This window comes from Dryobates pubescens, chromosome 3 (genome assembly GCF_014839835.1).
Source record: "Dryobates pubescens isolate bDryPub1 chromosome 3, bDryPub1.pri, whole genome shotgun sequence".
Lineage (NCBI taxonomy): Eukaryota > Metazoa > Chordata > Aves > Piciformes > Picidae > Dryobates > Dryobates pubescens.
The window spans coordinates 7476670-7501920 of NC_071614.1; the positions used below are offsets into that span (position 1 = coordinate 7476670).

Genomic DNA, 25251 nt, shown 5'->3' on the forward strand with positions numbered 1-25251 from the left:
AACAAGAGGACACAGTCTCAAGCTGTGCCAGGGGAAGTTTAGGCTGGAGGTGAGGAGAAAGTTCTTTACAAAGAGAATTGTTGGCCACTGGAATGTGCTGCCCAGGGAGGTGGTGGAGTCCCCATCCCTGGGGGTGTTCAAGAGGGGATTGGATGTGGCACTGGTGCCATGGTCTAGTAGTCATGAGGCGTTGGGTGACAGATTGGACCTGATGATCTTTGAGGTCTCTTCCAACATTGGTGATTCTGTGATCTGTTCTTCAAGCATGTATTTCTACTATTCTGAGTCCTGTAATTCTTGGTAGTCAAAAGGACAATGATGACTATCAATTGTTAAAAGTATTTACAAGAGGAATTCAAAAAATGGGTTTAGAACAGGCAAGCCTGTTCCAGCATGCCCTCTCCATGTGCCTGTTGTAGCTTTACCTCCTGGCTGTCAGTAATGACAGATTGGTCGTGGTGATATGGGTCAAGCTCAGTGCAAACTTGTCCACACCACTCTGACCATGCATGGCAGCTCTTCCTGTTCCCTGACTCCTAATCCAGCCTCAGCAAAGCCTGCAAGTCACAGCAGCTGCATATTTTGTCAAAAACTGAAGGATGTCATTAATTAGAAATACTCTTTCTGCTGCTGTGGGAGCTAAAGATAAAGGCAGAACGAAACAGAGCACATCAGTTGACTGAGCCTGTTTTCAGCTTTACTTTCTTGAATATATTTTCCCAACTCACCTGTGTCAAAACCCTCTGCAATGCAACACAACTCACAGAGAAGTCAGCAGTGATCTTCACTTGCCTTCTAGAATATGACTATGACTATTTGATTTGAGATGCTCAGTGAACATCCAGTGATGCCCCAAACCAACATGATTCCCACTTTTAGATTCACAAGTTAAAAGAGGAGGAAGGAGTAAGATCACAAAATGAATGAAAAATACTACTAAGTGAATGCTGATGTAAATTGGCTCCCATCTCCCACCCCCCAACTGAAAATCCATTATCTTTGCTCAGAAAGTAGATTTGTGCACTTGACTTTCACTTCCTTGAATCAATTAATTCAGATTAAGGGATACTGCTACCTATGCAGCTCTCATCCAAACTGCTATTCCTTACTGGTAAAAATTGCTTTATTAAGCCCTAGACTTTTAGGGCTGTCTATAGCAGTACTGAAATGCTCCAGGTGAGCTTGAGTGGTGTCTGATCTAACTCCAAATTACAAGTGTGTATGATCTTAGTTGCCTTCTTGAAAGACATTTGGAGAGTATCAATGCAAATCAACCTGAACTCAAGATGTGTTTTCCTTTCAATATAATGTCCAAGGTTTCCTCTAATATCATAAAGGATAACATTTGTTCAGTTGAAAATCTGAGTGTGGTAAATTGGCTCCTTGGGGTAAATAGAGGGGGCGGGGAGCTAATACATACCTAGAAGCTGTATGTCCAAAAGAAGTCCAGTATTGAGGGTTGGTGTGCTCAAACAGGGCCAGAGAATTCCAACCCCCTGGTTGAGAAGCCAGCAAGACACTAATATCCAAGTTTCTGAATTCATACCCCCATTTCATCACTACAATCTTCACAGAAATTGTTCATTTATGTAGCAGTAATGCAACAAAGGCCCATTTTAGCCCAGCTGGTCATCCTGGACCCTGAAAAGCCTCACAACCACTCCCACACCACACCTCAGCAGCCTGGGAGATGTTACCAGTACTATCATGGAGCATCCTTCCTTGATTTTAAGGTCAAAGGCTTATGGATCTGGCCACTCAGGAGAAAGAGATGGTAGAAGCCTCATCCCTGGAGGTTTTTAAGGCCAGGCTGGATGTGGCTCTGAGCAACCTGATGGCAGGGGGGGTTGGAACTATATGATCCTTGAGGTCCCTTCCAACCCTAACAATTCTATGATAAAACAGTCTTCACCAACAACTCCTATGCCTCTAGCACCAGGAACATCAAGTGAGGTGCGTGGTTGCTTTCTCGTTTCTTCAAAGTGCACAAAGCAGTTTGTTTTCTTACACCTAAGAATGAAAAGGGGAACAGAGGCATGGCAGAAAAGCAGCCCATCTGCTCAGCAATGCTTGCACTGGAGTGAGGATCAGCATTCTTACAGCTTAAGACTGGCAACAGCACCTGGGTTCACAGAGACCATGGAACAGTGGGAATGACAGTAAGTAGGAAAGGCTTGCTAAAGCCTGCAAACACAACACAGGAGTTTTGCCCCCAAACAAACATGATTCCAAATGTGCAGCAGCAGACCAAGCAGCTCTGAGAAGCATCTCTCAGGCTGAGCATTCACAGGAATAGAACAGAACAGAATACAACAGAACAGGTTGGAAAAGACCTTTGAGATCAAGTCCAAAATATCATCCAACTAAACCAAGGCACCAAGTGCCTCATCCAGTCTCTTCCTAAATACCTCCAGGGACGGTGACTCCACCACCTTCCTGGGCAGCACATTCCAATGACCAATCTCTCTTTCTGGGAAGAACTACTTCCTCACCTCCAGCCTAAACCTCCTCTGATGTAGCTTGAGACTGTGTCTTCTTGTTCTGGTGCTGGTTGCCTGGGAGAAGAGACCAACCCCCTCCTGGCTACAACCTCCCTTCAGGTAGTTGTAGACAGCAAGAAGGTCTTCCCTGAGCCTCCTCTTCTCCAGGCTAAGCAACCCTAGCTCCCTCAGCCTCTCCTCACAGGGCTGTGCTCCAAACCCCTCCCCAGCTTTGTTGCCCTTCTCTGGACACCTTCCAGCAACTCAACATCTTTCCTAAACTGAGGGGCCCAGAACTGGACACAGTGCTCCAGAACTCCCATTCAGATGGCAAATCTCTCACATGTATTTTGCAGACCACGGTCAGGAGCAGAAGAAATGCCATCCCACAAAGTGTTCTTTAGAATGAAAACAAAAACTCACTTGTAGTAAATTGACAGCCAAAAGCATAACCCAAAACAAAGCAAGCTGCCCTTCTATGTACTTTGCAGCCACCAAAAGCTTTCAATATATTTATCAATCTTTTCTTCTTCAGCCGAAATTTTGCTTTTCAGCTTGTTTTGCCTTTTTTCTTTGAATCCTAGCTTTCCACACACCCTTTCTTGGATCTTCATTTCCTACTTTCGACTCAGATTTTGTGTTGCCCTGGAAGAAACACTGCTTGCTCAAAAAGAGCCCCCAAAAGGATTTTTTTAGCCTATTCTATAGCAACTCTGCACTATTTCTACCTTCCCCCCCCCCCCCCCCCAATGATTTGCCTTTACAAAGGTCATTGAAAAAAGTATATATCTATGATGTCCTACGTGAAAGGAAAGCCAGCCCAGCAGAAAGCACCACGTGCTCTGTGCTTTATGCTCATTTGCATGCATTCAGCATCATTCTCTGCTGCAGCTTCATGACTTAAAGGTAAATTCAGTGCTACAGTGATTACTGGGGGCTGGGAGCAGGCGAGGCCGGGGATAGAACGTGGGTGAGTCACATCATGCATGGGGCAAGGAGGAGAACTGGTTTTTTTCTGAGGCTCTGTATAGGCTTCTCAGCTAGAAGATGGGGCCAGGCATGCAAGCCTGTCAGAGACCATCAGCTCCAAGAAGTGCTGATGAGATGTTCTTGGCATCTGGAGGAGGTCTGTAGCTCATTCTGCCTTGCAGAAAGGTTCAGCAGCTGTGGTGTGGGTAGGGTCATTAGTAATGCTGCATTCATGACTCATCTGTGGGTTATTCCCTTAAATACACACAAAAAGACAGGAAGTTTTGTTTCTCTTGACTCCAGGTTGGTCAGGACCTTCAACATAAATGTATCAGCCTGCAGGATTTGCCACCTGACCTTGCCATATTTCTTCCACTTTGAGAAAGAACACTGGTTCCATAGTTCCCTACTTAAAAGAACAGGGAATGCATCTCAGAAGAAAAGAAGCCTTCACAACGAGGATATTTCCCAAATCACAAACCATGTAAACAAAGAAAAAGAGAATCTCAGAAGAGAGCTGGTCAGCTGAACAAAACTGAACAACAGGAGGTTTAGCATAAAAGTGCTTTAACTTGAGCTGAAAACTGAAATCTCCCATCAGCAAAATCCAAATGAAGCACTTCAGTAAAAGCCAAATTTACTTCATGCACACACACACGAAAATTGTATCACTTTCCAAGCAGGCAGAGGGGTTTTGTTTTGGGATAGGCTGCATCCTGAGTATCTCCCTGGACTTCTAATTTTGGTGCCCTGTAGACTGAACTAAGGGACCAGTTTTGGACAAAGCATCATCTCAGCAGGAAACACAACCTCCCCGCTGGGCACGGGGGCTGCACAAGTAGGGACGTGCCATCGAAGATCCACCTCCAGGCCGGACAGGCTGGCTTGTACTGGGAGACATGGGAGAAGGGATGAAGCCCTGCAGTAGCTCAGCACATACAGATCAAAGTTTGGACTCAGGTGGAAGAAAACACTGAATTTGCAGATCTCAGAATGTTTCAGTTCAGCCACAAATTTTTTAAATGAAATGCTATGAAATTTGTGAATGGGAAGTTTGAGTTTCAGTTTTTCCTGTTGATCCTTATGCAAAACATTACACAGCACAGACTTTTTCAACCTTTTTTTTCCAGTCACACTAATTTTCTGCTTTATGGATCTCACTCTGTCTAAACTATGCTGGAAAAAAAGATAAGCACAATGAAGTCCATCTTTGCATTCAGCGACATGACAGAGCAAAATTTGGACTGCCTGGTTCTGATGCTTCTTACACTCAGAAAGCAGTGTGTTTACTTCAGTGTCGGTGGGACATGCCTGAAATTCACCAGCACTTGACTACAAAAGCATGGCTTGTTACAACAGGGAAAACCCCCCTGCTTTCTTCTCTACTAAACCCCACACAACTAAGTAGATTTAGAATAAACCAGGTTGGAAGAGACCTTCAAGATCATCGTGTCCAACCTACTATCCAACCCATCTGATCAATTAAACCATGCAGCCAAGCACCCTATCAAGTCTCCTCCTGAACACCACCAATGATGGTGACTCCACCACCTCCCTGGGCAGCACATTCCAATGGGCAATCACTCTCTCTATGAAGAATTTCTTCCTAACCTCCAGCCTAAACTCCCCCTGGCGCAGCCTGAGACCATGTCCTCTTGTTCTGGTGCTGGCTGCCTGGGAGAAGAGACCAACCTCCATCTGTCTACAACCTCCCTTCAGGTAGTTGTAGAGAGCAAGGAGGTCTCCCCTGAGCCTCTTCTTCTCCAGGCTAAGCAACCCCAGCTCCCTCAGCCTCTCCTCGTAGGGCTTGTGTTCCAAACCCCTCCCCAGCTTTGTTGCCCTTCTCTGGGCATGTTCCAGCAAGTCAACATCCTGCCTAAGCTGAGGGGCCCAGAACTGGACACAGGATTCAAGATGTGGCCTAACCAGTGCAGGGTACAGGGGCAGAATGACCTCCCTGCTCCTGCTGGCCACATTGTTCCTGATACAGGCCAGGATGCCATTGGCCCTCTTGGCTGCCTGGGCACACTGCAGGCTCATGTTCAGCCTACCATCGACCAGTACCCCCAGGTCCCTCTCTGCCTGGCCGCTCTCCAGCCAGTAATGCAAGTCACAGGATTGAATTCAAATCCATCCATTCTTAGACACACAAGGGCTGCTGTTAATTGCCTAAAATATGACTAGTACCTCCAAAATGTAACTCTCTCTCTCTTTTATCAAAGATAAGACACATCAAATTGTTGGGTTTTTCCTACCCTAATAATGTGGGCTTGGTTCTTTAAAGCTCTGTGGTTTGTATGTGTGAGTTTTCCTTCCTCTGTCTTCATAACAGCTGCTTTTTTCTTTGCCTTGCTTTGGAGAACAGGCTATGCAATTTTTAGAAAATAAGCACTGCAAATGAATCATCAAATGATAGTAGTTAAGCTCCAGCCATTGTGAATGCTCCTACTGAGGGGGAGCACAGGGGTTTACTCAAGCACTCATACCATAAGAGTGGGTGACCTTAGGTATGGGCTGTAGATGGCCCAGCCTCTTCTTGCTGCTGCAGGTTTTGCAGTGCTGTGCAGGTGAACATCACTCATTGAGTTCATAAAATTTTGGTCAACACAAGCTTCAGCAGAGCCATCTAAACCCAAATACCCACAGAGAAAGGATGCTGCCCCCTGGAAGAGGTACAGTGGAGTTAACCCCGGGCTCCTTGGGAACCTTGCAGGGCTGTGACTAAGCAAGGTCACCATTACATTAGCTAAGACTGCACAGAAGCACTTTGCAGTGGATTCCTTTCAACCCCACTAATACCTTCTCATGGAAGGGGGATTGTAGAGACTTTCTGCAGCCACAAACCTCTCCTTGTATATTTTACAACCAAATCCTGTATGGGGATTTAGCTCAGCGTAAGCTAACATAATCTTAAAGTCCTGGTGTATGCAGCAAAGAAAAAAAAATCTTATTACAGCAGTAAAATCACAGCTGAGGTAAATACATTCAGCATCTCTGCTTTCAGACAGTTGTAGCCTAGTGAATATACTGTCCTTTGGTCTAAGGATTTCATGTCTTGCCAGCTTGAAAGGCTTCTTAAAAACAAACAAGCAAAAAAATGTCTGCCAGTTATTTTCGATCATCTGAAGTGCTCAGATAGGAAAGCAGGGGAGGAAATGTGTATGAAACATGGAAGGACATAACTTATTGTCATTCAGCCTTGAGAAGCCCTTCCTCTGCAACCAGGGGCTAACTTGACACTTGGACTGTGCTGAACCAGCTGGGACTGCACAGAAACAGAAGCATTTGGTATTTGACAGCGTTATTAAATAGATGTAAATCTGACCAAACCAAATCATTACCCTCAGCAGTGGCCAGTGTTAATCGGGAGTGTAGCAGCTAAATACCAAAGAAGACAAACTCACTCATCTGGTAGATAAAACAATGGATGAACAGTCCCACTTGTTTGAAACTTAAAGCCCCACAGGAAGAAACAGGATGAGTCAATACTATCCCAACTACAAGTGAGAAATGTTTTCATCCTCGGTCAGGTCAGAGAGAAGAACAGAACAATTCTTGGTGTTCAAAAAATTCCCTCTCACAGAAACAAGTCACATTGGGATTAACACGGGCAGACTCCCTGCTATTTGAAAGGGCCTCTGACCATTGCAATCTCTGTACTTACGATTTTGACCTTCTCTTTGTTGTTGTATTTATGTGACTTGCTGTACAAATGATTTTAAAAGGCTTCTGGGATGTTGATTCCTTATCTTTTGGGCATTCTTTCTTATGCATGATTGCAGTCTCCTCCCCTCCTCCCATAAGCTAAGAAATCCACTATATATGTCTATATCCAAGTATTTATTTCACTGTTGCATGTGTAGTTTGATCCTGCCCAGGTGGATCTGCTGGGTGCTTCACCACTAATAACTTCACAGGGCACACATCCAGAGTCAAAGCAGATCCCCTCAGGAGTGATTTCAGGGGAGCTGTGTGAATTTGCAGAGCTAAGGGTCTACCTCCTTCTATTTTGCTGCAAAGCCTTCTGGACTGGGGCAGGTTTTTCTGCTGCATTTCTTGCTAACTTTCCATGCACTTTTCTTTTTCAAAGGGAGATTTAAAAATAGAGCATTAAACCCCCAATGGTAACAGTACAGTTACCAGTTACAAATGCTGCAGTTTTAGAAGCAACTGCTGTAGGTGCTTCTGCTGAGAGTATCTGCCAGGTAGAATAACACAATAGGTAAGAAGCCAGTTAAAAGAGAGGCACAGACAGCATGGAGCTGAGCCTTATAAATCAAAAGCCAGCTAAACACCTTAGCATCTAATGACATTGATGATTCATGACTAGTGGGCAAGTGGGTGGCACCACTCTCAAAACAGTCACATCAAACACTCAGCTCCTGCAAGGTAGGGGAGGGTTGTCTTCTTTAAAACCAAAACAAAACAACCAACCACCCCACTCCCAAAAATGAAAAAAGGAAAAGAGGTATAAACTGTGGGGGAAAAAAAAAAATAGGAAAGGTCCTCTCAAGGTCTGAGCTTGCAGCCTCACTGCTCACATAAGGTACCCTAATGAGTGTTTTGATTCTCAAGGACTGTGTATGTGTGACTGCTGGAGCTTCAGTGTAAACATGTTAGCCACGTTTAGCAACATTTCACAAATGCTGTTCCAATTGCTGATATGTTCTACCCAAACACAAACTGAACTAGGAGGTAAAACATGAGGAGTAAAGCTACTCTTAATGGATTTTTAACCCGTTGTTAAGAAGAGATACCAAGCAGACACCCAGAGGCCCAGGAAGCTTCAGAGCTGTGAGGCTGCCAAACGCGAGGAAGTGACAAAAGAAACGCCTCTCCTTTTGGTTTGGGGCTTGCAAAGCAATGGATTGCTCTCAATTACTGCACTGCTATATTACTTAAAAAAAAAGGCAAACTGGCCCTGTACTTTACAGCTCTTACATGAAAGCAGATTTATGAAAACCTAACTACAACATGCAAGCTTTGCTGTCATTTTAGTGGAATGAAGCTTAGAAAGAAGCAAAGAAGGGAAAGGAAAAATACCACTATGAAGAAACAGACCTCTTTCCCCTTCTCCCAAAGTCTCATGAGAGTCATCCAAATGGATGCTGGTAATTTTGGATACCTAGATCTGATGAAATAAGTTTGTCTGTAGCTCAGCAAAGGTAAGTGTGTCAGGATCAACAAACTGGGATGAAAATCGTAACACCAATGGCACAACCATTGCTTTTTTTCTGTCAGACAGAGCCTTGGAGAGTCCTCTGAAAAGAGCAGTACCAAAGTCAAATGCCCTGGACTCAGTTGCTTTCAGAACAGCTAATTCAGGCATGCTAAAAGCAGGTCCTACAGCCTCACTCTCCTCTGCATTCTGAGTGAGGCATCACGCCACAGGCTCCCCAGTGCCAGTCAGTACCTTCCCCTTTCACATACCACCGCTTGAGAAAAAGCAAAGTGTTTCAGGCAAACAAAACAGGAGGAATGTGCCAACCTGCCTGTGGAAGTCATCTGCACCCAGCCCTCTGTGATAAATCAGCATTTGCCCACCTGGCCAAGGGGCAGCCCCCTCGCAGTGCTCACTGCCTGCTGCACACCACAGAGCTGTGGTTTCCCTCTGCAGTAACTGAGTGCATGGAACTCAACTTCTGGGCAGCTCCAGATAACTGTGACCAGCTAGCAAATAGGGCAGCAGTTCTCAGCTCTCCTTTCATTGTGTGATTTCAAGGTCTTGCACAACACATGTCAGTGTATGTAAAGGAAACTGGGGTTTCAAGGACAAATCTTCTCGACAGCTGAGCAGTAAGATGAGATTGACTCACAGGCATGAAGTCTGCTGTGGAAGACAACTTCCTTTTGAAATATTTCTCCTCAGTTTTTAGCTGCAAATTACAGAGGGATGTGGGATATGAGACTACCAAGGTTTCTGCTTGTGTCATTTTATTTCTGATTCTGTGTCTTTTCCAAACTCTTTCCTAAGCCACGTCCTTACCTGGATGTTCAGACTGAGGTGAGAGAGGTATTAAAAATACAGGAACAGTGGAATCCCCAAAACAAAGCATGTGCAAAATGGCAGATTATAGAAATACCCCCTCCTAAAATTTCAACTGTTAAATATGTTTTGGTAGGCAAAGAAGACTCTGCAGCATTTTTAAACATGAGGAACTCCAAAGGATTACATCAACTCATGTTACAGACACTGACAGATACAGGCTTTCAAGTGAAAACAGCTGTCAGTAAGCTTCACTGACTGCCTGGAATACATTGCTTCAGTCTCCTGAAAACAAAACTGGGGGGGGAAAGAAAAAAGGAGTACCTTTAATCTATACATTAGCTTCAGCACAAAGTTGCAGCTCCGTGTTTCTTCCTTTTCCTACAAATAAACAAAAGCAGCATGAACCATTTCTATGCCTGTGGTCATCAGCAAGGGCCCCAAAGCCACAGTATGGCCTCCAACAAGCATACAACTCCTAGCAGTGACCACAGTCTCATACAGGCTTTCCTAGGACTGCACTTACTGCCATGTCTCCATATTCACATTAAGGCCTTCTGGATACCACATGACTTCCTACCCTCCAAGCATTTGCACTGGTTGAAATGAAGCCTGTGAGCATCAGGTAAGGAGCTTGAAACAGCATCCAGTTATCAGCACAGCTGCTGAAGCGCTGTTGTGTCACTCCTTTGCTCGGGTGTTCATGCAAGCTGTCCCTGCACATTTCCTACAGTAACAGCAGCCTGCCACAGCCACCAAGGCTTGTGTTGCTCTGTGTGACAACTAGTGCAAATTATTTACTGAGGTAATTTGCATGCTCATATGCCATCCATGCTCAACATGAGCAGTGGTTGAGATAAGGCAGAGCTGGTTGAACACAAGTGCCGTTGGCCAGAGGGGACAGAAGATGCTTGGGCTTGCAGAGGAGAAGATGCACAAGAGCAGCTCTGTGTTCAAGAGGAAAGGAGGCCAGCATGTGGCATGGCTGGGGACGTCATCCATGGGATGTTTCTGTGGGCAGCTGGCAAGGCAAGAACACAGTTGGGTCCAGGACATGTCTAGAGATGACTGAAGATGACAGAAAACTATCTAGAAGGAAAGATCACCTCTAAACCAGCCTTGCTGTTGAACCCTCATGACCTGAGGTGTCCAACTGTGATCCAACGTTCATGTCGTTGTATGGCACAGGAAGGAGGACACAGCCCTCAAAACCATCCTCCAGACCTGGTATGACCTACCCCTACATCACAACAAGAGGGTTGCCAACTTGTATAGCTCCCCCTTTTGTTTTTTTTAAGTGGCTTTAACAGTTGCACAGAAATACAAACACACACATAGTACTGTCTTCAAAAGTAGTTTCACAGGAAAGACAAAACAGGTCTGGCCATACAGGTCTTAAACCTTTCCTGTTCCTATCCTGCCCAGAGAATCAGTAATTTATTGGGGACCATATGCCTTTTCTCTCTGCCTCCCCAAGGTCAGCATCCTCAAAGCCTTTCTTCTAGTCCTTCCATCTGGCTACTTGGTGAACTCCAGAGACATTTGCACTGATGGCTCAGGATTTAGCACTAGATCTGTCATCTATGGTTAAGCTGCTGCTGGGCCAAGCTCCCTTTTTTATCCAGAGTGGTATTTTTCTCTTTGAACTTCAGGAATTTATCTAGTGTTTTATCCTTTCAAGTATCTCTACAAATTCTTCATAGGATCTACAGCACAGGCAGGGCCTTTTTATGACAGAAAGACACAGCAGGTTTCCATGCTTTGCAGGCACTGCAGTATTGCCTGCTGCTTCACTAAGCCCACTAACATTACATTAATTATTTGGAACAGAGCTTCTGGTAAAGAAGTTGTGGTCACTTGTACTGATAGTCAAGCACATCATTAGAAGTCAGGTTGCCTGCAACAAATCAGGAGAGTTTTCTAATGCCTTGCTACAGGCTTTCATGTGTTGAAAGGAAAAATAAAACACACAAAAAACCCCCCCAAACATAAAAGCCACAAATTGTGCAGGAATAATTGTCTTTCTGCTAGCTTGTTTTTAAAAGTAAGCTAGGTGCAATTGCAAATAGCAATGATAATGTGGTGCTCCAGGAGTATCAGAACTACAGCATTCCCTGTGGAAATACAGAAGAACATTACAGTGAGGCAAATGAAATATATTCTTCATCAAAACATGAAGGCATTCTACCTATTCTTCTCCCTAAGAAGGATGACTTGCTAATCCTTGGTGCAGAGAAATGTACTAAGTAGCTGCATTTTGAGTGACTAATCTTGTACAACAGTTATTGCTGATCTTTACTGTGCAAAAAAAAGAGTGTTTCATGCAGCTGTCCATAATAATTTTGGTCTTAAGTGTGACTAGATTAAACAGGGGTCAGGAAGGAAAAATTAGCAAAGTGCCTTCCAAGGTAGACAGATGGAGTGTTCATGAGCACTGATTGCCTTTAGATTTTCTGTATCCATCCAGAGAAACAGGGACTACAAAAGTAATACCTCTAATATTACAGTATTTGACAGTGTGTATCACCTTTCCCTGCAGAAGGTTACACAGAGCACGGCGTGATGCAGCTCAGCTTCCCGTGTGCCTGTATGCAGGCTTGAAACACACAGAGACTTGCTTTCCTCTCTTCAGTGCCAGCACTTAACCGAGAGCAAATATATTCCCACCTCAGCAGATTCAGTAATAAAAAGGAAATCAGTGTCCTGTCTGCTAGCATAAACAGATAGAGCTTGACTCTGCTACTGCTAACATTGGTCTTCACCCGGTAAAGATCTCCTCAAGCAAGTTCCTCAGGTAAGTAGTCCCTTAAGGTCAAACAAGAACCTTTTCCCAAATGGAGTCCTGCTCTGTCATGTTAAGAGAAAAGGAACTTAGCTGGAGCACATGCTAATTTTCATTAACACAGTACAGTCCTTCTCATCTGCTGATCCAGGGATTTGGGGCTTTTTCTTTTCCTCTCCCTCTTCCCTCTCTGCTGGTTTCAGGTTTTTTTCTCTTCTTTCTTTCTCCACTTCCCTTTTGTATTGTTTTCCTTCTCCTTTCATATACCATTTGTCTCCATCCCACTTTTCCCTTTTAACAAGCCTCCTCCTTCATCCTGTTTTTCTTTCCCTTTGCCCCCTCCTAGTCCTTTGGAGGACTGCACCTGTGTTTTTCTAATAGTCCCACCAGAAGAAGCTGAATGCAGGTGATAAGGAAACTGATAAATCCACTCAAGACTTAAGGGCTATGTTCCCTCTTGCCTACACAAAGGGGAACGGTAGATGTGGGCTAAGGGATTAACTGAGTCAAAACTTGCAGAATTCCCACACAGAGGATTTAAACTTCTGTAGCTCCCTTTAAGTAGTGCACTCCAACTCTAAACTTCTGGTTATATTTAAGAAAGGGGGAAATGAACAGAACCCCATGTTAAACACATCTGAAAAAGTTAATAAAATTGTGTGCAGTCAGAGAGGATACTCAGGGCAGAACATCTGCTGCCATTCCATACTCAGAATGCACCAGGCATGCTGTTACCATCTCCATTATGGGAACAAATACATGCCCCTAAAATTTAAAGGAGTTTTGCAGTTGTGTTTTGAAACCTGGGCCTTAAGAAATGACCTTATCATTTCCCTTCCTTCAAAAACAGTCCTTTTGTCATACTCATTCTGGACACCTTGCCAGATAAGTCAGCCCCCCACCAAAAGCCTGGTCCCATCCTTGAAGCCAAAACAGACCCAAAACATACCCCCTAGGGCCTGCTGGTGCCTCTAACAGGTGGCTTGCAAAGTTTCTCTGGGCACTGTGTATACTCGGAGGCCAGTGACCCCAGTACTCAGTTTGGGAGTCACACAGACAGCTGCCATGTCTTCAGGTTAAGTATAAAGGGATTACATCAGATCTGGTAAATAAAATTCATTTCCAGGATCTGAGAAGAGATTTTTCTTACCCTGATAATTCCTACTAATCTAACTTAAGAATCCTAGAAACATAAAGCTGAATCTGTGCTTTTATGCTGAGGGTATCCAGAGCTCATTACAGATTTTGCCAAATACCAGAGATTCCTTGGTTCACCCTATCAGGTCAAGGAAAACTATGTTCACAGACCTTCCAGAATTTTAGGAGGAGCCTGAGGCAATTTCCATCTGGGTATGGGATGCTCTTCATCCTGCAGTCCACTAGAGCTCTCTCCTCATTGGACCTGTGTGCCCTGAGACAGCAAGGCCAAGCAATTCTGCAGCATCACCTATACAAAATTAGGGAAATGGGCTGAAAGGAAATGGGATTCTGCAATCAAATCCCTCTGCAGCCAACTTCAAGTTGCCTAGCATTTCTGTGTCCCTCCTGTAGAGAAATAACTAATATTTAGGTCTTCAAAAGACTTCAGAGTGTTTAATTACCAATTATTATATGGTCTGCATGCATGTGTTAGCTGACTGTCTGCCATGGAAGGCACTTAACATTTACTCACTAGAGATTTTGGAAGCTGCAGCCCTATAGAGAAAGTTTTGTTACCTTCTGTACTGGTAGCTATTTTCACAAGTCTTGCTCATGCTTCATGCTTTTGTACCTCAAAATGCAAATCAAAACAAGAAGTGTGGCAGGCACAGATTTCCACTGATCTCAAGCTGCACCAGGAAACATGTTGGTAGAGTCTGAGCTGGTAGGAAGCTTCAAGTGGTTTGCAAGGGGATTCACTGCAGCAAAGTGTCATTTTCCACATTCCCAGCTGTAGTAGCAAGAATGCCTGGATTCAAAAGACTAAATAGCCTCCTTTGTTTATTATATAATCTGCAGAACTGCAAGCAGAGAGCAACAAGGAAAGTACACATCCTTCCTCTGAGTGCTCTGACATGCTTCCTCCCCAAAAGCAGTCTCTCCTCAGGCCCATCGCTTCAGTACTCAGCCTTTTGCTTCAGCAACTTCTGTCAAATGGCAAAGATCCCCATTTCTGATGCCCATACATGCAGCTTTCTCCATCTACACCTATGTATGTGCTTTGCTGGCTGCCCACATTCAGACCCATCTGTTAGGCTGGCAGCCTGCCCACCAAGAAGTTGGTTGGTCCATTTCACTAAAGCGTAACTGTCAGGCTGTGATGGGCTTTGGTGGGCAGCCAAGAGCCCTTCTTTCTCCAGGGAGGCAAGGCTCCCAGCACAACTCAAGTTTGTGTTGCACACCACATGACCATGCTCATTGACACACATGCCAAAGCAAAGAAGATTTCAAAGCAGAAAGAAAAGAGGAGAGCTGGTTGGTGCTTCAGCCTACTTTGTGGTGGTGATTACCCTGGACAATGCTGCTGCGGCTAAGGACAGGCCAGACATGGTTTAACTTTTACTCTGGCACCCAGCAGATACAATAGTGCAATTGTGAGAAAACTCAACAGATGTAAATAGCCACCAGACAGGGCACTGCTGTGAAGGGTGAGGGCATACAAATGGCCTATGAAAGGCAGCTCCTTTCACATGTGTACAGACTTGGTGAGGAACTGCATTTGCCCAAGAACCAGAGGTCAGTATCAGAACAGCATGTATCAGATCTCCAGTTCAGCTCAAATCCTTCCAGAAAGCTGGTACTAGCATCTTGCTCACGCTTACATTGCTGATTAAAACTGACCTTGCCTTTTCTCCTTGCACTGTTTCCTCTTCACCACTTGAAGAGGTAGGTTGTGGTTTACTTTTGGGCTTTAACTTCTTAAGGGTAATAATTACATTACAGAAAACATTGTGTTGCCTCTCTTTCTATTCAGTCACCTGCAGACTCAGCCACCAGAAGGCTGCAGGATCACTCAAATGGCTCTTCCTCCTGCATGGAACCAGCTCACCCATCCTGCCCTCCTATTAAGTGTGGTACAAACACAACCCCACTTCCCTGCCCAAGCCAGGAGGGACAGCTCAACACTGTCTCACCACTCGACAGATCCATTCGCCTGTGAGTATGACAAGCAAATTCTGGAACTAAATCAGCAGCCCCTCTGCCACCCAGAAAGGCCCAAGGGTAAAAATATACCAGGCTTTTAATTAAACCAAAGTGGTCAAACCTCACTATCAAGGGCTTTTACCAGTTAAACAAGTCTCAGTTCACACCCGCCCTGCGAGGAGCTGATCAGGAGTAGGTCCCAGATGAACTTCTGAAAAGCCGTCAATAGGCACTGAGAGATCTCCTTTCCCCTGCTAATTTTCATCATGTCAGAAAAATCCTATGTTATGATTCTTACATCACAAAACAGTTTATTGAAGTTGCTGTCACATCACATTTTAATTGCTGTTACCTCTTTAGACAAGAAAGCCAAGGCAGAGCTTGTCAGCGCCAAGAGAAAAGAAAATCAAGTATGCTTCTGAAGTCAGAATTTCATTTTAAGCAAAATAAGCAGAGGCATCCAGACCACTACATGAGGAAATTCCCCATGAATCTTCTACTTCATTTTTTTCACATCTCCACCCCTGGCTCTTCTGACATCTCTTCTAGCTAAGAAGATTAAAAAAGTCCAAATCATTTGAGATATTGCATTGCTTCTTGGCATCAATCTGGTACAGGATTTAACTGAAAAGAGCCTTTATTTTTGTACTTGGTACATTATAGGATGGAATTCTGTTAAGTTGTAATCTCCTTTGAACAATTATAAAAATCTCTGTCTCTCCCTTCAGAGGCTGTTCTGGCTATACAGAGCATCCTTACACAACTGCAGCCTCTGCACAATGAGAGCTACAGCTCAGGATTTCCCTCACACACAGGTATGTGAACTGCCAGTGGTGCTTCTCATACTATCACTACAAATAGAGTGGATTCAGGAGAGGATGACGTCACACAGTTAGTGGTAAAGGCTTGGAATAGCACACAGGAACAGCATAAAATAATTCTATTCCCTAGCAGGAGTCGTGGATATACCACAGAAAGGCAAAGTTGTGAGCTCTTTATCTCTTCACTGTGAGGAAGAAAATACACTAGGGCTGGATTTAAGTCACCATAAACGAGAGAAGGATTTAGCCTCATTCCTTTCAGTCCTGGCTGCCTTATTCAGTGGGGCAGAACTCTGGCTCTGCTGAAGTCAATAGCAAAATGCTATTGATTTCCAGAGGGCATGGTATCACCTTGCAACTTCATGGTGTTCCAGTTGTATGGTAACTATACCCAAACAAATGGCATTTGAAGGCTTTTCTTAGATCACCATCTCTGTAGAGCTGAGATGGGTCTCTCTGGAGACTTCCAGTTCTGGTCTCACTTTCTTCATCAGTGCCACTAGTCCCAGGTTTGTTGATCTCCACACCAGGACACAAAGACCACCAAAACTTCTAAGTTTGTGATGTGGTTCTGCGTTTCATCGCAGCTGCCAAGTGTGATAAACCCTCTGCTCCTTCCCTTGATCTCTCCATGTGTGACATCCCAGATACCCACACATCTAGAAAACACAACAGGTCTATCTGATAGCTTGAAAACAAATGAAACAGTTACACTTTAATTGGAACTGGTATGAGTTAGATCTAAATTGGCACATCTTTCCTGCACGTTTCCCAATGTGCCTTTGTAGAGACAGATTCACAATTTAAAGCAACATAAGGAGACAGCTTTTTTGTAACACCGCTAACACACACACCACACACCCCCAAAACCAGTGCTAACGTCTGTGGTGATCACAAAGTAGTGACTGGTTAGATTCACAAGATGTACAAATATGCAGATCAATAATCTTCTCCTACACATTTCAAATGAAACCCTCAAGTGGTTTTTGTTTTCCTCGTAATGAAGCAGGAGAGGCAGACGTTGCATGACACTCTTCTAGGCTATTCCAATTGCCTACACACACAACTGAGCCCCCAGCACCCCTCCCTATTTTCAGCACTAGTGTCATTCTTGTGCTGTTTGTTTAAGTGGACAGGATTTCCAGCATCTGCTCCCAAATGATTATAAATCAAGGAACTTTCATGCTCCGCTAGCTCGAGAAGATGGTGTTATTAATGATCGCTATGCTAGGAAGTTCAGACTAAGTGTCTAAGTGAAGACATCTCTGATGTAAGGCTTTGTTTTGTTTCTGAAAAGAGCTGAGCGAGCAGTCTTCGACCTCGCTGTTTAACATATTCCTGAGGCTACCACCTCCAAGAAATTTCAATTATTTCCATTAGCTTAGCAATAGCATCAGCTTCCTCTGGTATCAGAAACAACGCTGTCATCGCACGGCAACGCTCATGACTCATTTGGCACAGACAAATATGCACAGAATCGACCAGGTTGGAAAAGACCTCAGAGACCATCAAGTCCAACCTATTACCTAATACCTAACACCTCCTGACAACTAAACCATGGCTCCAAGTGCCATATCCAATTCTTTTTTAAGCACCGCCAGGGACGGGGACTCCACCACCTCCCTGGGCAGCCCATTCCAATAGCCAATTACTCTTTCTGTGAAGACCCTCACCTCAAGCCTAAACTTCCCCTGGCACAGCTTGAGACTGTGTTCTCTTGTTCTGCCGCTGGCTGCCTGGGAGACCAACCCCCACCTATCTACAACCTCCTTTCTGGTACTTGTAGAGAGCAATAAGGTCCCCCCTGAGCCTCCTCTTCTCCAGCTCCCTCAGCCTCTCTTCATAGGGCTTGTGCTCGAGACCTGGGGTCTATGAAGATGCAACACTGATCTTACTCCTCTACTCATTAACCACCTACAAAAGTCTGGAAAAGCTGGTGCAAACCCACAACACAGAAAGTAACAACATAGTATTGTGTCATACTACTCTTGGATTTGAAACAATGCAAGAAATGAATATGTATGACCTGGCAGACTTGATTTGCTCAGCAGGTTTATACACTGAGATTTTCCACATTATCCTAACCAACAACCTTCCATTTCAACAGGCATAGAACCAACTCTGCCAAGAAAAGGCATCCCAGAGTCAGAGGAGTGATTAAGTGAGATTCTTGCCTGCTAGTCCCTCTCCTAGGTGCACAATGAATGCAATACCCCTCGTGCGTGAATGCCACATAATCCCAAATTTAAAGATAAGAGGTCTGACTCATCACTCCGCTGCACCAGTTTGTGCCTACGGGGCTCCATGTTCTTCCATGGTGACTCAGTCCCTAGGCTCCCCTCTCTCCAGGAAAAACATGACAAGTCATGCAGTACATGTCAGACTTCCCCATCACCTACAATCCCCATTTACATGGCAAAACTAATGGGAATGTAACATTCCACACCACTTGCATTCGCTGTTATGCCTAGAGATAGGAACATACGTAACTGATGTATAAAGCAGCAGTTTAAAGCACAGTCATTAGAATTAACCCTGTGACACCTGGCAGCACACTTAAGGAGCCTTGTTTTCTTAAACAGTCCTTGCCAAATGTTAATAGGGGGGATATGTGCACACCAAGATTAACAGCACAGAATTAAGGAGAAGGAGATCAGTCAGTGGAACAAAAAGTTTCTCTAGAGCAGTTCCCAGTCCAAGACTGCTGCCTTCACTTCACTAATCCAAAGCTGCTGAAACAGAAGAAACTTCCTGGACAACTGTATGACAGGCATTGACTGTTTCTTCTGAAAGGACATGCTGTGTTTATGACAGCTATTTTTGGCTTTCAGCTATACAAATACAAAACACCATGAGGCTGATTTTCTTCTCACAGTTTCATGTCAGTATATATCCACTGATTTCAGTGCAATTATATCTGATTATTTGGCTGGCATGGCAGTGAGACAGATCAGCACTGACTCTTATAGGCAATTCTGAATGGACTTTCACTGGGCAGAATGGATAGGAGGAGATAATCTATGCCAGAGCCCCTGACAGCACACAACTCTAGAAATCAAGGAAATCGTTAGTAAAAGACTAAGCCTTCAAAAACCAGACCCAAAAAAAGAGTGAAAAAATTTCATCCTTCACCTTCCTCTAAACCTTAACAGATTGCTGTCCAGTAGCCTACCATTAAAGCACTTGGTGCATTTTTTTATGGTTTTGAGTTTTGGGATCAGCAAGTTACCCTAGCAGGCAGAGATGACAGCCACACGTTTGTTTTCAGGACTGGGTCCTGAAGTATTTCCTAGAGAGCTGAATCTACCATGACTGATCCTGCAGAGTTTTAGCTGTGCTGGGAATCAGCACACACAACCAGTGACATACAACAGTAAAACACAGCAGTAACACACTGAAAACTGCCTGTGAACGGGATTGCACCCCACTGGGGAGCTGTGGACGCCGAGCAGTACACGCGTGAATTACCCCACTTGCACAGCTGTCATCACAGGGTGCACACATATGTAATACTCACTACTACCACTGCAAAGCTGTAACACCTCGTTCTGCTTACAGCTACATCTATCTCGCTGTGTGGTCAAGTCAGGAGCTGATATTTTATCTGTGACTTTTTATAGGAAGGATTTATTTTTAGGCATTCAGTTCTTTAAATTTCAACTTTGTCTTGTGATAAAGAGCAAATAAAATCCACATGAACCCACAGAAAACACCTAGTGCATTACATACTGACTTAATAAATACAGGAACTTGACTGGTGGCTGCAAAAGGAAGGTGAAGCCCAAAAATGTGTCAGTAGGATCATTCTCTTTTGAAAAGCACTACAAAGACTTGAACTTAAAATAGATGTGGCATTGGGTTTTAGCTCATGCTCACTTACCCTTTGACAAGCTGAAACCAGCATGACTTAAGTATCTAGCACTCACGATTTGCTAGCAGCTATAATTTTATTGGTGAATAGGTATCAGCCATGTATATATGCCCATAGGTGTGAGAGACAAGCTGGCATCCAGGTCAAAGTCAGGAAACAGCTCCGTAGCTATAATAGGCTTCAACCACAGAATCTGTACCTTTACCCTCATCATCATTAAACTACTTCTAAGTCCTATCAACAAGAAGAGGAGCAGGGGTGCAGTGTTCAGAAGTGAACAGTTAAGTTATAAAAGTTTGAATGCAACACCCTATGTCAAAAGTCTACAAGCAGCAAGTTTGTGATACTACTTCTTACTTGGTGAACCTCTCTGGGTCACTAAGAACCATCTGCTGGGCCACCAGTAACTATGAACGATAATCAGGCAACACCGATTTCCCACCCAGTGTGCTACCCAAAACATCACCCATCCTGGAAAGCGGATCCAGTGGATTCAGCTCACTACCACAGTCACCATCAATATTTAACTTTAGGTGGTATCTACTTTGAGAACGGGAGTGTAGTACAAGCTGGTTAGCAGTCACAACAGATATTCACCACCAACTACCAAAGTTTGCCAGCGAGTCAATGAACCCAAAGGCAAAGGCAGTGATGTTGCGTGGCAGGGTGATGCCTTTTCATCCTCCTTATCCCCCAGCCAGCCTTAAGACGTGACAGCAGGGTCAATCAGGAGCCCACCAAGTCCCCTCTCTCTGCTGAAAAACCCAAGGACCTGCTGCATAGAGCGGCTGGGTGGGTCACTGGGAGCCAGCCCGACGGCGCACATGCCCGTGCACACTGCTCACACCTGCCAAGGACGGGAACGCGGCACGACCCCACCGGGGGCGCCCGTCGGAAGGTGGAGAAGGCGGGGGGCAGACATGCCCGGGTTGCCGGCCCGAACCCACCCCTCGCCTTCCCCACCCACCGAAGCCGACCCCAAGCCTCGGCACAGGCTACCCTGCAGCGCTTAAGGAGGGAAACCCCGGTCACCCCCCGCCCGCTGCCGCGCACAGGTATACGGCAACAGGCGGCGTCCCCTGCCCGGCACCACGCACCCACTGCCCCGGACAGAATTGCTACCTCAGGAAAGACTCCGTGAGCTCCTGCCGCCGCCTGGCTCCCGCCGCTACCTCCGCCGGGGCGGAGCAGCTGATATTTACCTGTGAGGTAATGCACGCTCCGTAAGGTCACCGTGCATCCACCGGCACAGGGTGCCAGGCAGGACGGACGCCGGGAACAGGAGTTGCTGGTGCTGATGCTGCTGCTCCTCCGCCGCCACCACCGCCGCCGCCGCGCACGGCGCCGGAGCGGGGCGGCCGCGCCGCGCAGAGGCAGAGGCGGCCGCTGCCGCTGCAGCTCCTGGCACATGCTGCAGGTGTCAGCGCAGGAGCTGCCCCGCCGCCCGCCCGCCGCTCCCGCCCACCCCCCGCCGCTGCGCCTGCGCTTCGGCTGCAGCGCGCCGGCGCCCCGCTCCTGCGCCCGCGCCCTACGCTGCCTGAAGCCGCCGCGAAGCCTTTGCCCGGCGCCGGCTCTTCCCTCGGGGGACGCTTCCCCGCCAGCACAGCGCAGGGGGGCAGGGATGACGTAGTGGGGTGTGAGGCAGGGGCGAGGTCCGGCGGCGGCCCCGGGCCGTGGGGCTGCAGCCCCTTCATGCACACGCACGCACGCACACATCCCGAACCCACCGGTGGGGCGCGACTCGGCTCCATGAGGGGGGTGCAGGCGCGACCGTGGGCGGGCGGGCCGGGGGAGCGGCGTGGGGAAGCGATGGAAAGGGATGATGTCATCCTCTTCTGCGGGGAGGGGCGGGGAGGGGGATGCGCCCGGGGCGGGGCGGGCGGCAGCGAGGGGACGCGATGCGGCCACCCCCGGGGCCGGGCTGGTAGAGGGAGACCGGCACGTTTTAAATCTGTCATGATGTAAAACGCGACTGGCTGCTCCAGGACGGGGTGACCGCTCCGGCCGTGGCGTGCCGGTGCGGCAGAAGCGGGGGCGCAGTGGGAGAAAGCTCCTAAAGACTGGCTGCGGTCTCAGGCCGTGGACCCGGGCGTACAGTGAGCCTTCCACGGCCGGTGCCCGCCTGAGCAGCAGGACACGGAGCTGACCGCAACTTTGGCACTGGTCACATAGCCCAGTGAGGCACGAGGGAGAGAACATTTTGTGTAAGCCGCAGTTCAAGCCTCGCCTCTGGAGATCCCGGGCAACCTTCTCTGGGTGACCCTGCTCTAGCCGGGGCTTGAACGAGATGATGCGCAGAGGTCCCTTCCAGCCGCCACCATGATGGGAGTGTATGTGAGTGGGGCTGTGCAGGTACCGGTGGCTGTGGCCAGGGCCAGCTCACTGCTGAGCGTGTGGTTGGGCAGGAGCCTCCCCGGCACAATAGGTAACCCTGCTCTGGAAAGTGCCGAGAGGCAAAAGCTGCCGCTGATCCTGCGCTTGGCACATTAAGGTTTGGTGAAGGAACTGATTGGTCTCTAGTGCTGAAGTTCTGTGACCCACTTTTCCCCCCCAGCTCTGGTCAGATAAACCATAGGGATTAAGCATGTGAGCTTAACCCACGGTTACCTGAGGAGAAAATTCAGCAAGAAGTAGCCCTTCCTGTTCCCTTTAATGTCTTGTGCATTACCTGAAAGCCAGAAATGGTTTTTCTTTCCTTTTTTTCCCCTCTCCTCCCCCCCCCCCCCCCCCCTTAGAAATGCAATGCATAGTCTATGAAACAACACAATTTGGAAGCTGGGTGGGGTTTTTTCTGTTCTGCTTTCATGGATTTTGCCATATGCTTATGAAAGCACTTAGCACTATGTATCAACTTCACTGCAATACCTCCCTTTGAGCCTGGACAGCAGTTAAGGGTTCAGATCCCCACTCAATGCATGTTTTCAGGAGGGCTGGAGGCTTTTGGGGTCCTCTGTCAGGGCTGATGCTTTCTCTAGTCTGAAAAAGGCAGAGAAGTAAAAAGGGCGATTTGATCATGCTGGAGGCTGAGAGATGCCTTGCTAGATAAGCTAGGCTGTGAGGCTAGCTGCATGCAAATATATAAAAACCTAATAATCCTCATTAAAAATACAATCAGTCTGAGGGGTTGAGCACGGGTGGAAGGCACTGCACAGACCACTGAATTCTCACACCAATGTCCTGTTACACCATCTTGCAGTTACTGGCCACCTCATGCTGATGGAGCAGCATGTAAGAGAAGTGAGAAGAGGACAAGAACGTGGTGTAGACACCAGAGAGAATGGCCTGATGGTAGTCTCTGGCTTGGTCAGATGCACAGAGGACGTGAGAGAGATAGGCATGTAAGAGGGGACAAAAGAACTGAAGCAAGGTGTGAGGTTGTGGAGGACACAGAGGTTGAAATGGAAGCTTGACATGAGGTGCAATAGGTGATGGAAAGCCATCAGGGAAGTCTGTGTGGCTGCAGATGACATCAGTAATGGGAGCTGATTGTTATTACCAGGGTATAGTAGACAAGCGAGGGGGGAAAGGCAGCATCACAGAGGGTGAAATGAGCGAGCACATAGCAAGGGATTCTGACACTGCAGTGATGAGGTGAGGGGAGATTGTGGATAAACAGCAACATGTAAGTGACAGTAACAGTACTGAAAGGGGAAAGTGACATAAAGAAGATCAGACCACAGGAGAACCTGTCCTTAAAATCTATTTCTAGCTCACAAGAGAATATACCAAGAGCTGATGTTCAGTAGGGATCCAGTTCAGATGCTAACAAGGCTAAGGGTGTGCATAGCTCTCTAGGCTGCTAACCAGGAGGACTGCTATAAATTACAGCTTCTGAGGCTTTGACAGGGAGCATTGCTTCATTTCTTGAAATTATGGGCTAAATTCATCACTGTTACAATACAGCACTAAATTCCTTGCACTTATAGGCAGTTTCACCACAATAAGCCATCATCTTTCATTTTCTAGAACATGCCCTTCCAAGGCTAAGTGATCAAAGGATTCCTCACTCTGTGGATCACAGATCTAGCTGTGATGATCATTGCAGGGCAGGAGAGGTAGTGTTTTCCAAGGGACTGAGACTAGAGTTAGCAGGCTGCTTTTCAACAAGGTACTGTCACACAGAAGGCAGCATTCCATCAAAGTGTACTTGATTCCTAGCAGAAGACCACAGGAGCAGGATATCTGGGCTTAATTCTGCTCGGGGTGTTGTTCGCAGTCTTGAGACAGACAAATCCACCCACCAGACAGAACTGCTTCCACATCAGGAAGCTTATGTTACTTAGGGTACACCACACAGCAGTGTGTGCTCAGTGAAGTTTTCCTCAAATGTCCATTTTGCAGGAAAATTGTGTGCTGGGTGGGTTTGCTTGAACTAAATTAAACAAAAAAATAGTAAATGAAAATGCTGCCTTTTGGCCAGTCTCATGAAGATGCTGACAGTCGAAATTCAAATGCAGGGTTGTTACAGGGCAGTCTGAGCGTTGCCTGCAACTATGAGATAAATTTCAGACATCTGCTCTGTGCAGGAGAGGCATCAGCCTGTGTCTACCAGCGCAGGCTTCTTTCTGCACTTAGACACCTGAAAACTCTTGTTCCCTCATTAATTCTTGTACCTGCAAAGAAACACACTGCATGTGCTGATCCTTTATCTTGGGGAGCAGTTCCTCCAGAAGCTGCCTCTTCATACCCCTTTAGGTGGATGCATTTGGATTATCTCACAAGCTGGAAAATACTTTAATGTTTGTTAGCTTCACCTGGGCCTGTCATTAACACTAGTCAAGTGCAAAAATTAATCAGATTAAAGGTTCACTCCAGCCAGGCATAAGGTCAAGCTGCTAATTACAAGGCTGGAAAATGAGTGTGACCAGAAGTCATTTAAACTTAAAATGCAATTCTAGGGCAAACATAACAACAAGCTCTTCCTTAGCTGCCCTATTATCTCCCACCTGGAGTTTTTAAGATGTCTCATCCATAAAAAAACACCCCAGAAGTCTAATTTGCACCTACACCCCATGGCATGTCTTGCTCTCTTCCAGTGCAAGGGAAACACCTCAGGTGTGGCCAGCTGTGGTCTTGTTTGAAGTTCATAGTTCCTGCACTCCTGACCCTAGTTTCTGTCATACCTGCTAGTGCACGTTGTCCTATCACACACTGACCAGCTGTTCTTTCTAGCCAGCACTTCACAAACCAGTTTATAAACCCATTAATGGCTTCCCTAC

General features: G+C 46.2%; 1 protein-coding gene across 5 annotated transcripts in view; it reads right to left on the bottom strand.

Annotated features, from left to right (window-relative positions):
• DTNA (dystrobrevin alpha) overlaps positions 1–21465 on the bottom strand; it is a 232385-nt gene extending 210920 nt beyond the window's left edge. For 2 of the 5 annotated variants that reach the window (XM_054179631.1, XM_054179630.1), the window contains exon 1: positions 21235–21458. In XM_054179631.1, the coding sequence (XP_054035606.1) occupies positions 21235–21272 (38 nt within the window). In that variant the 5' untranslated portion in view covers positions 21273–21458. Of the gene's footprint in view, positions 1–21234 lie in introns of all 5 variants that reach the window. The other 3 variants (XM_054179629.1, XM_054179624.1, XM_054179628.1) reach the window with 3 other exon arrangements.
• Positions 21466–25251: the final 3786 nt, after the last annotated feature.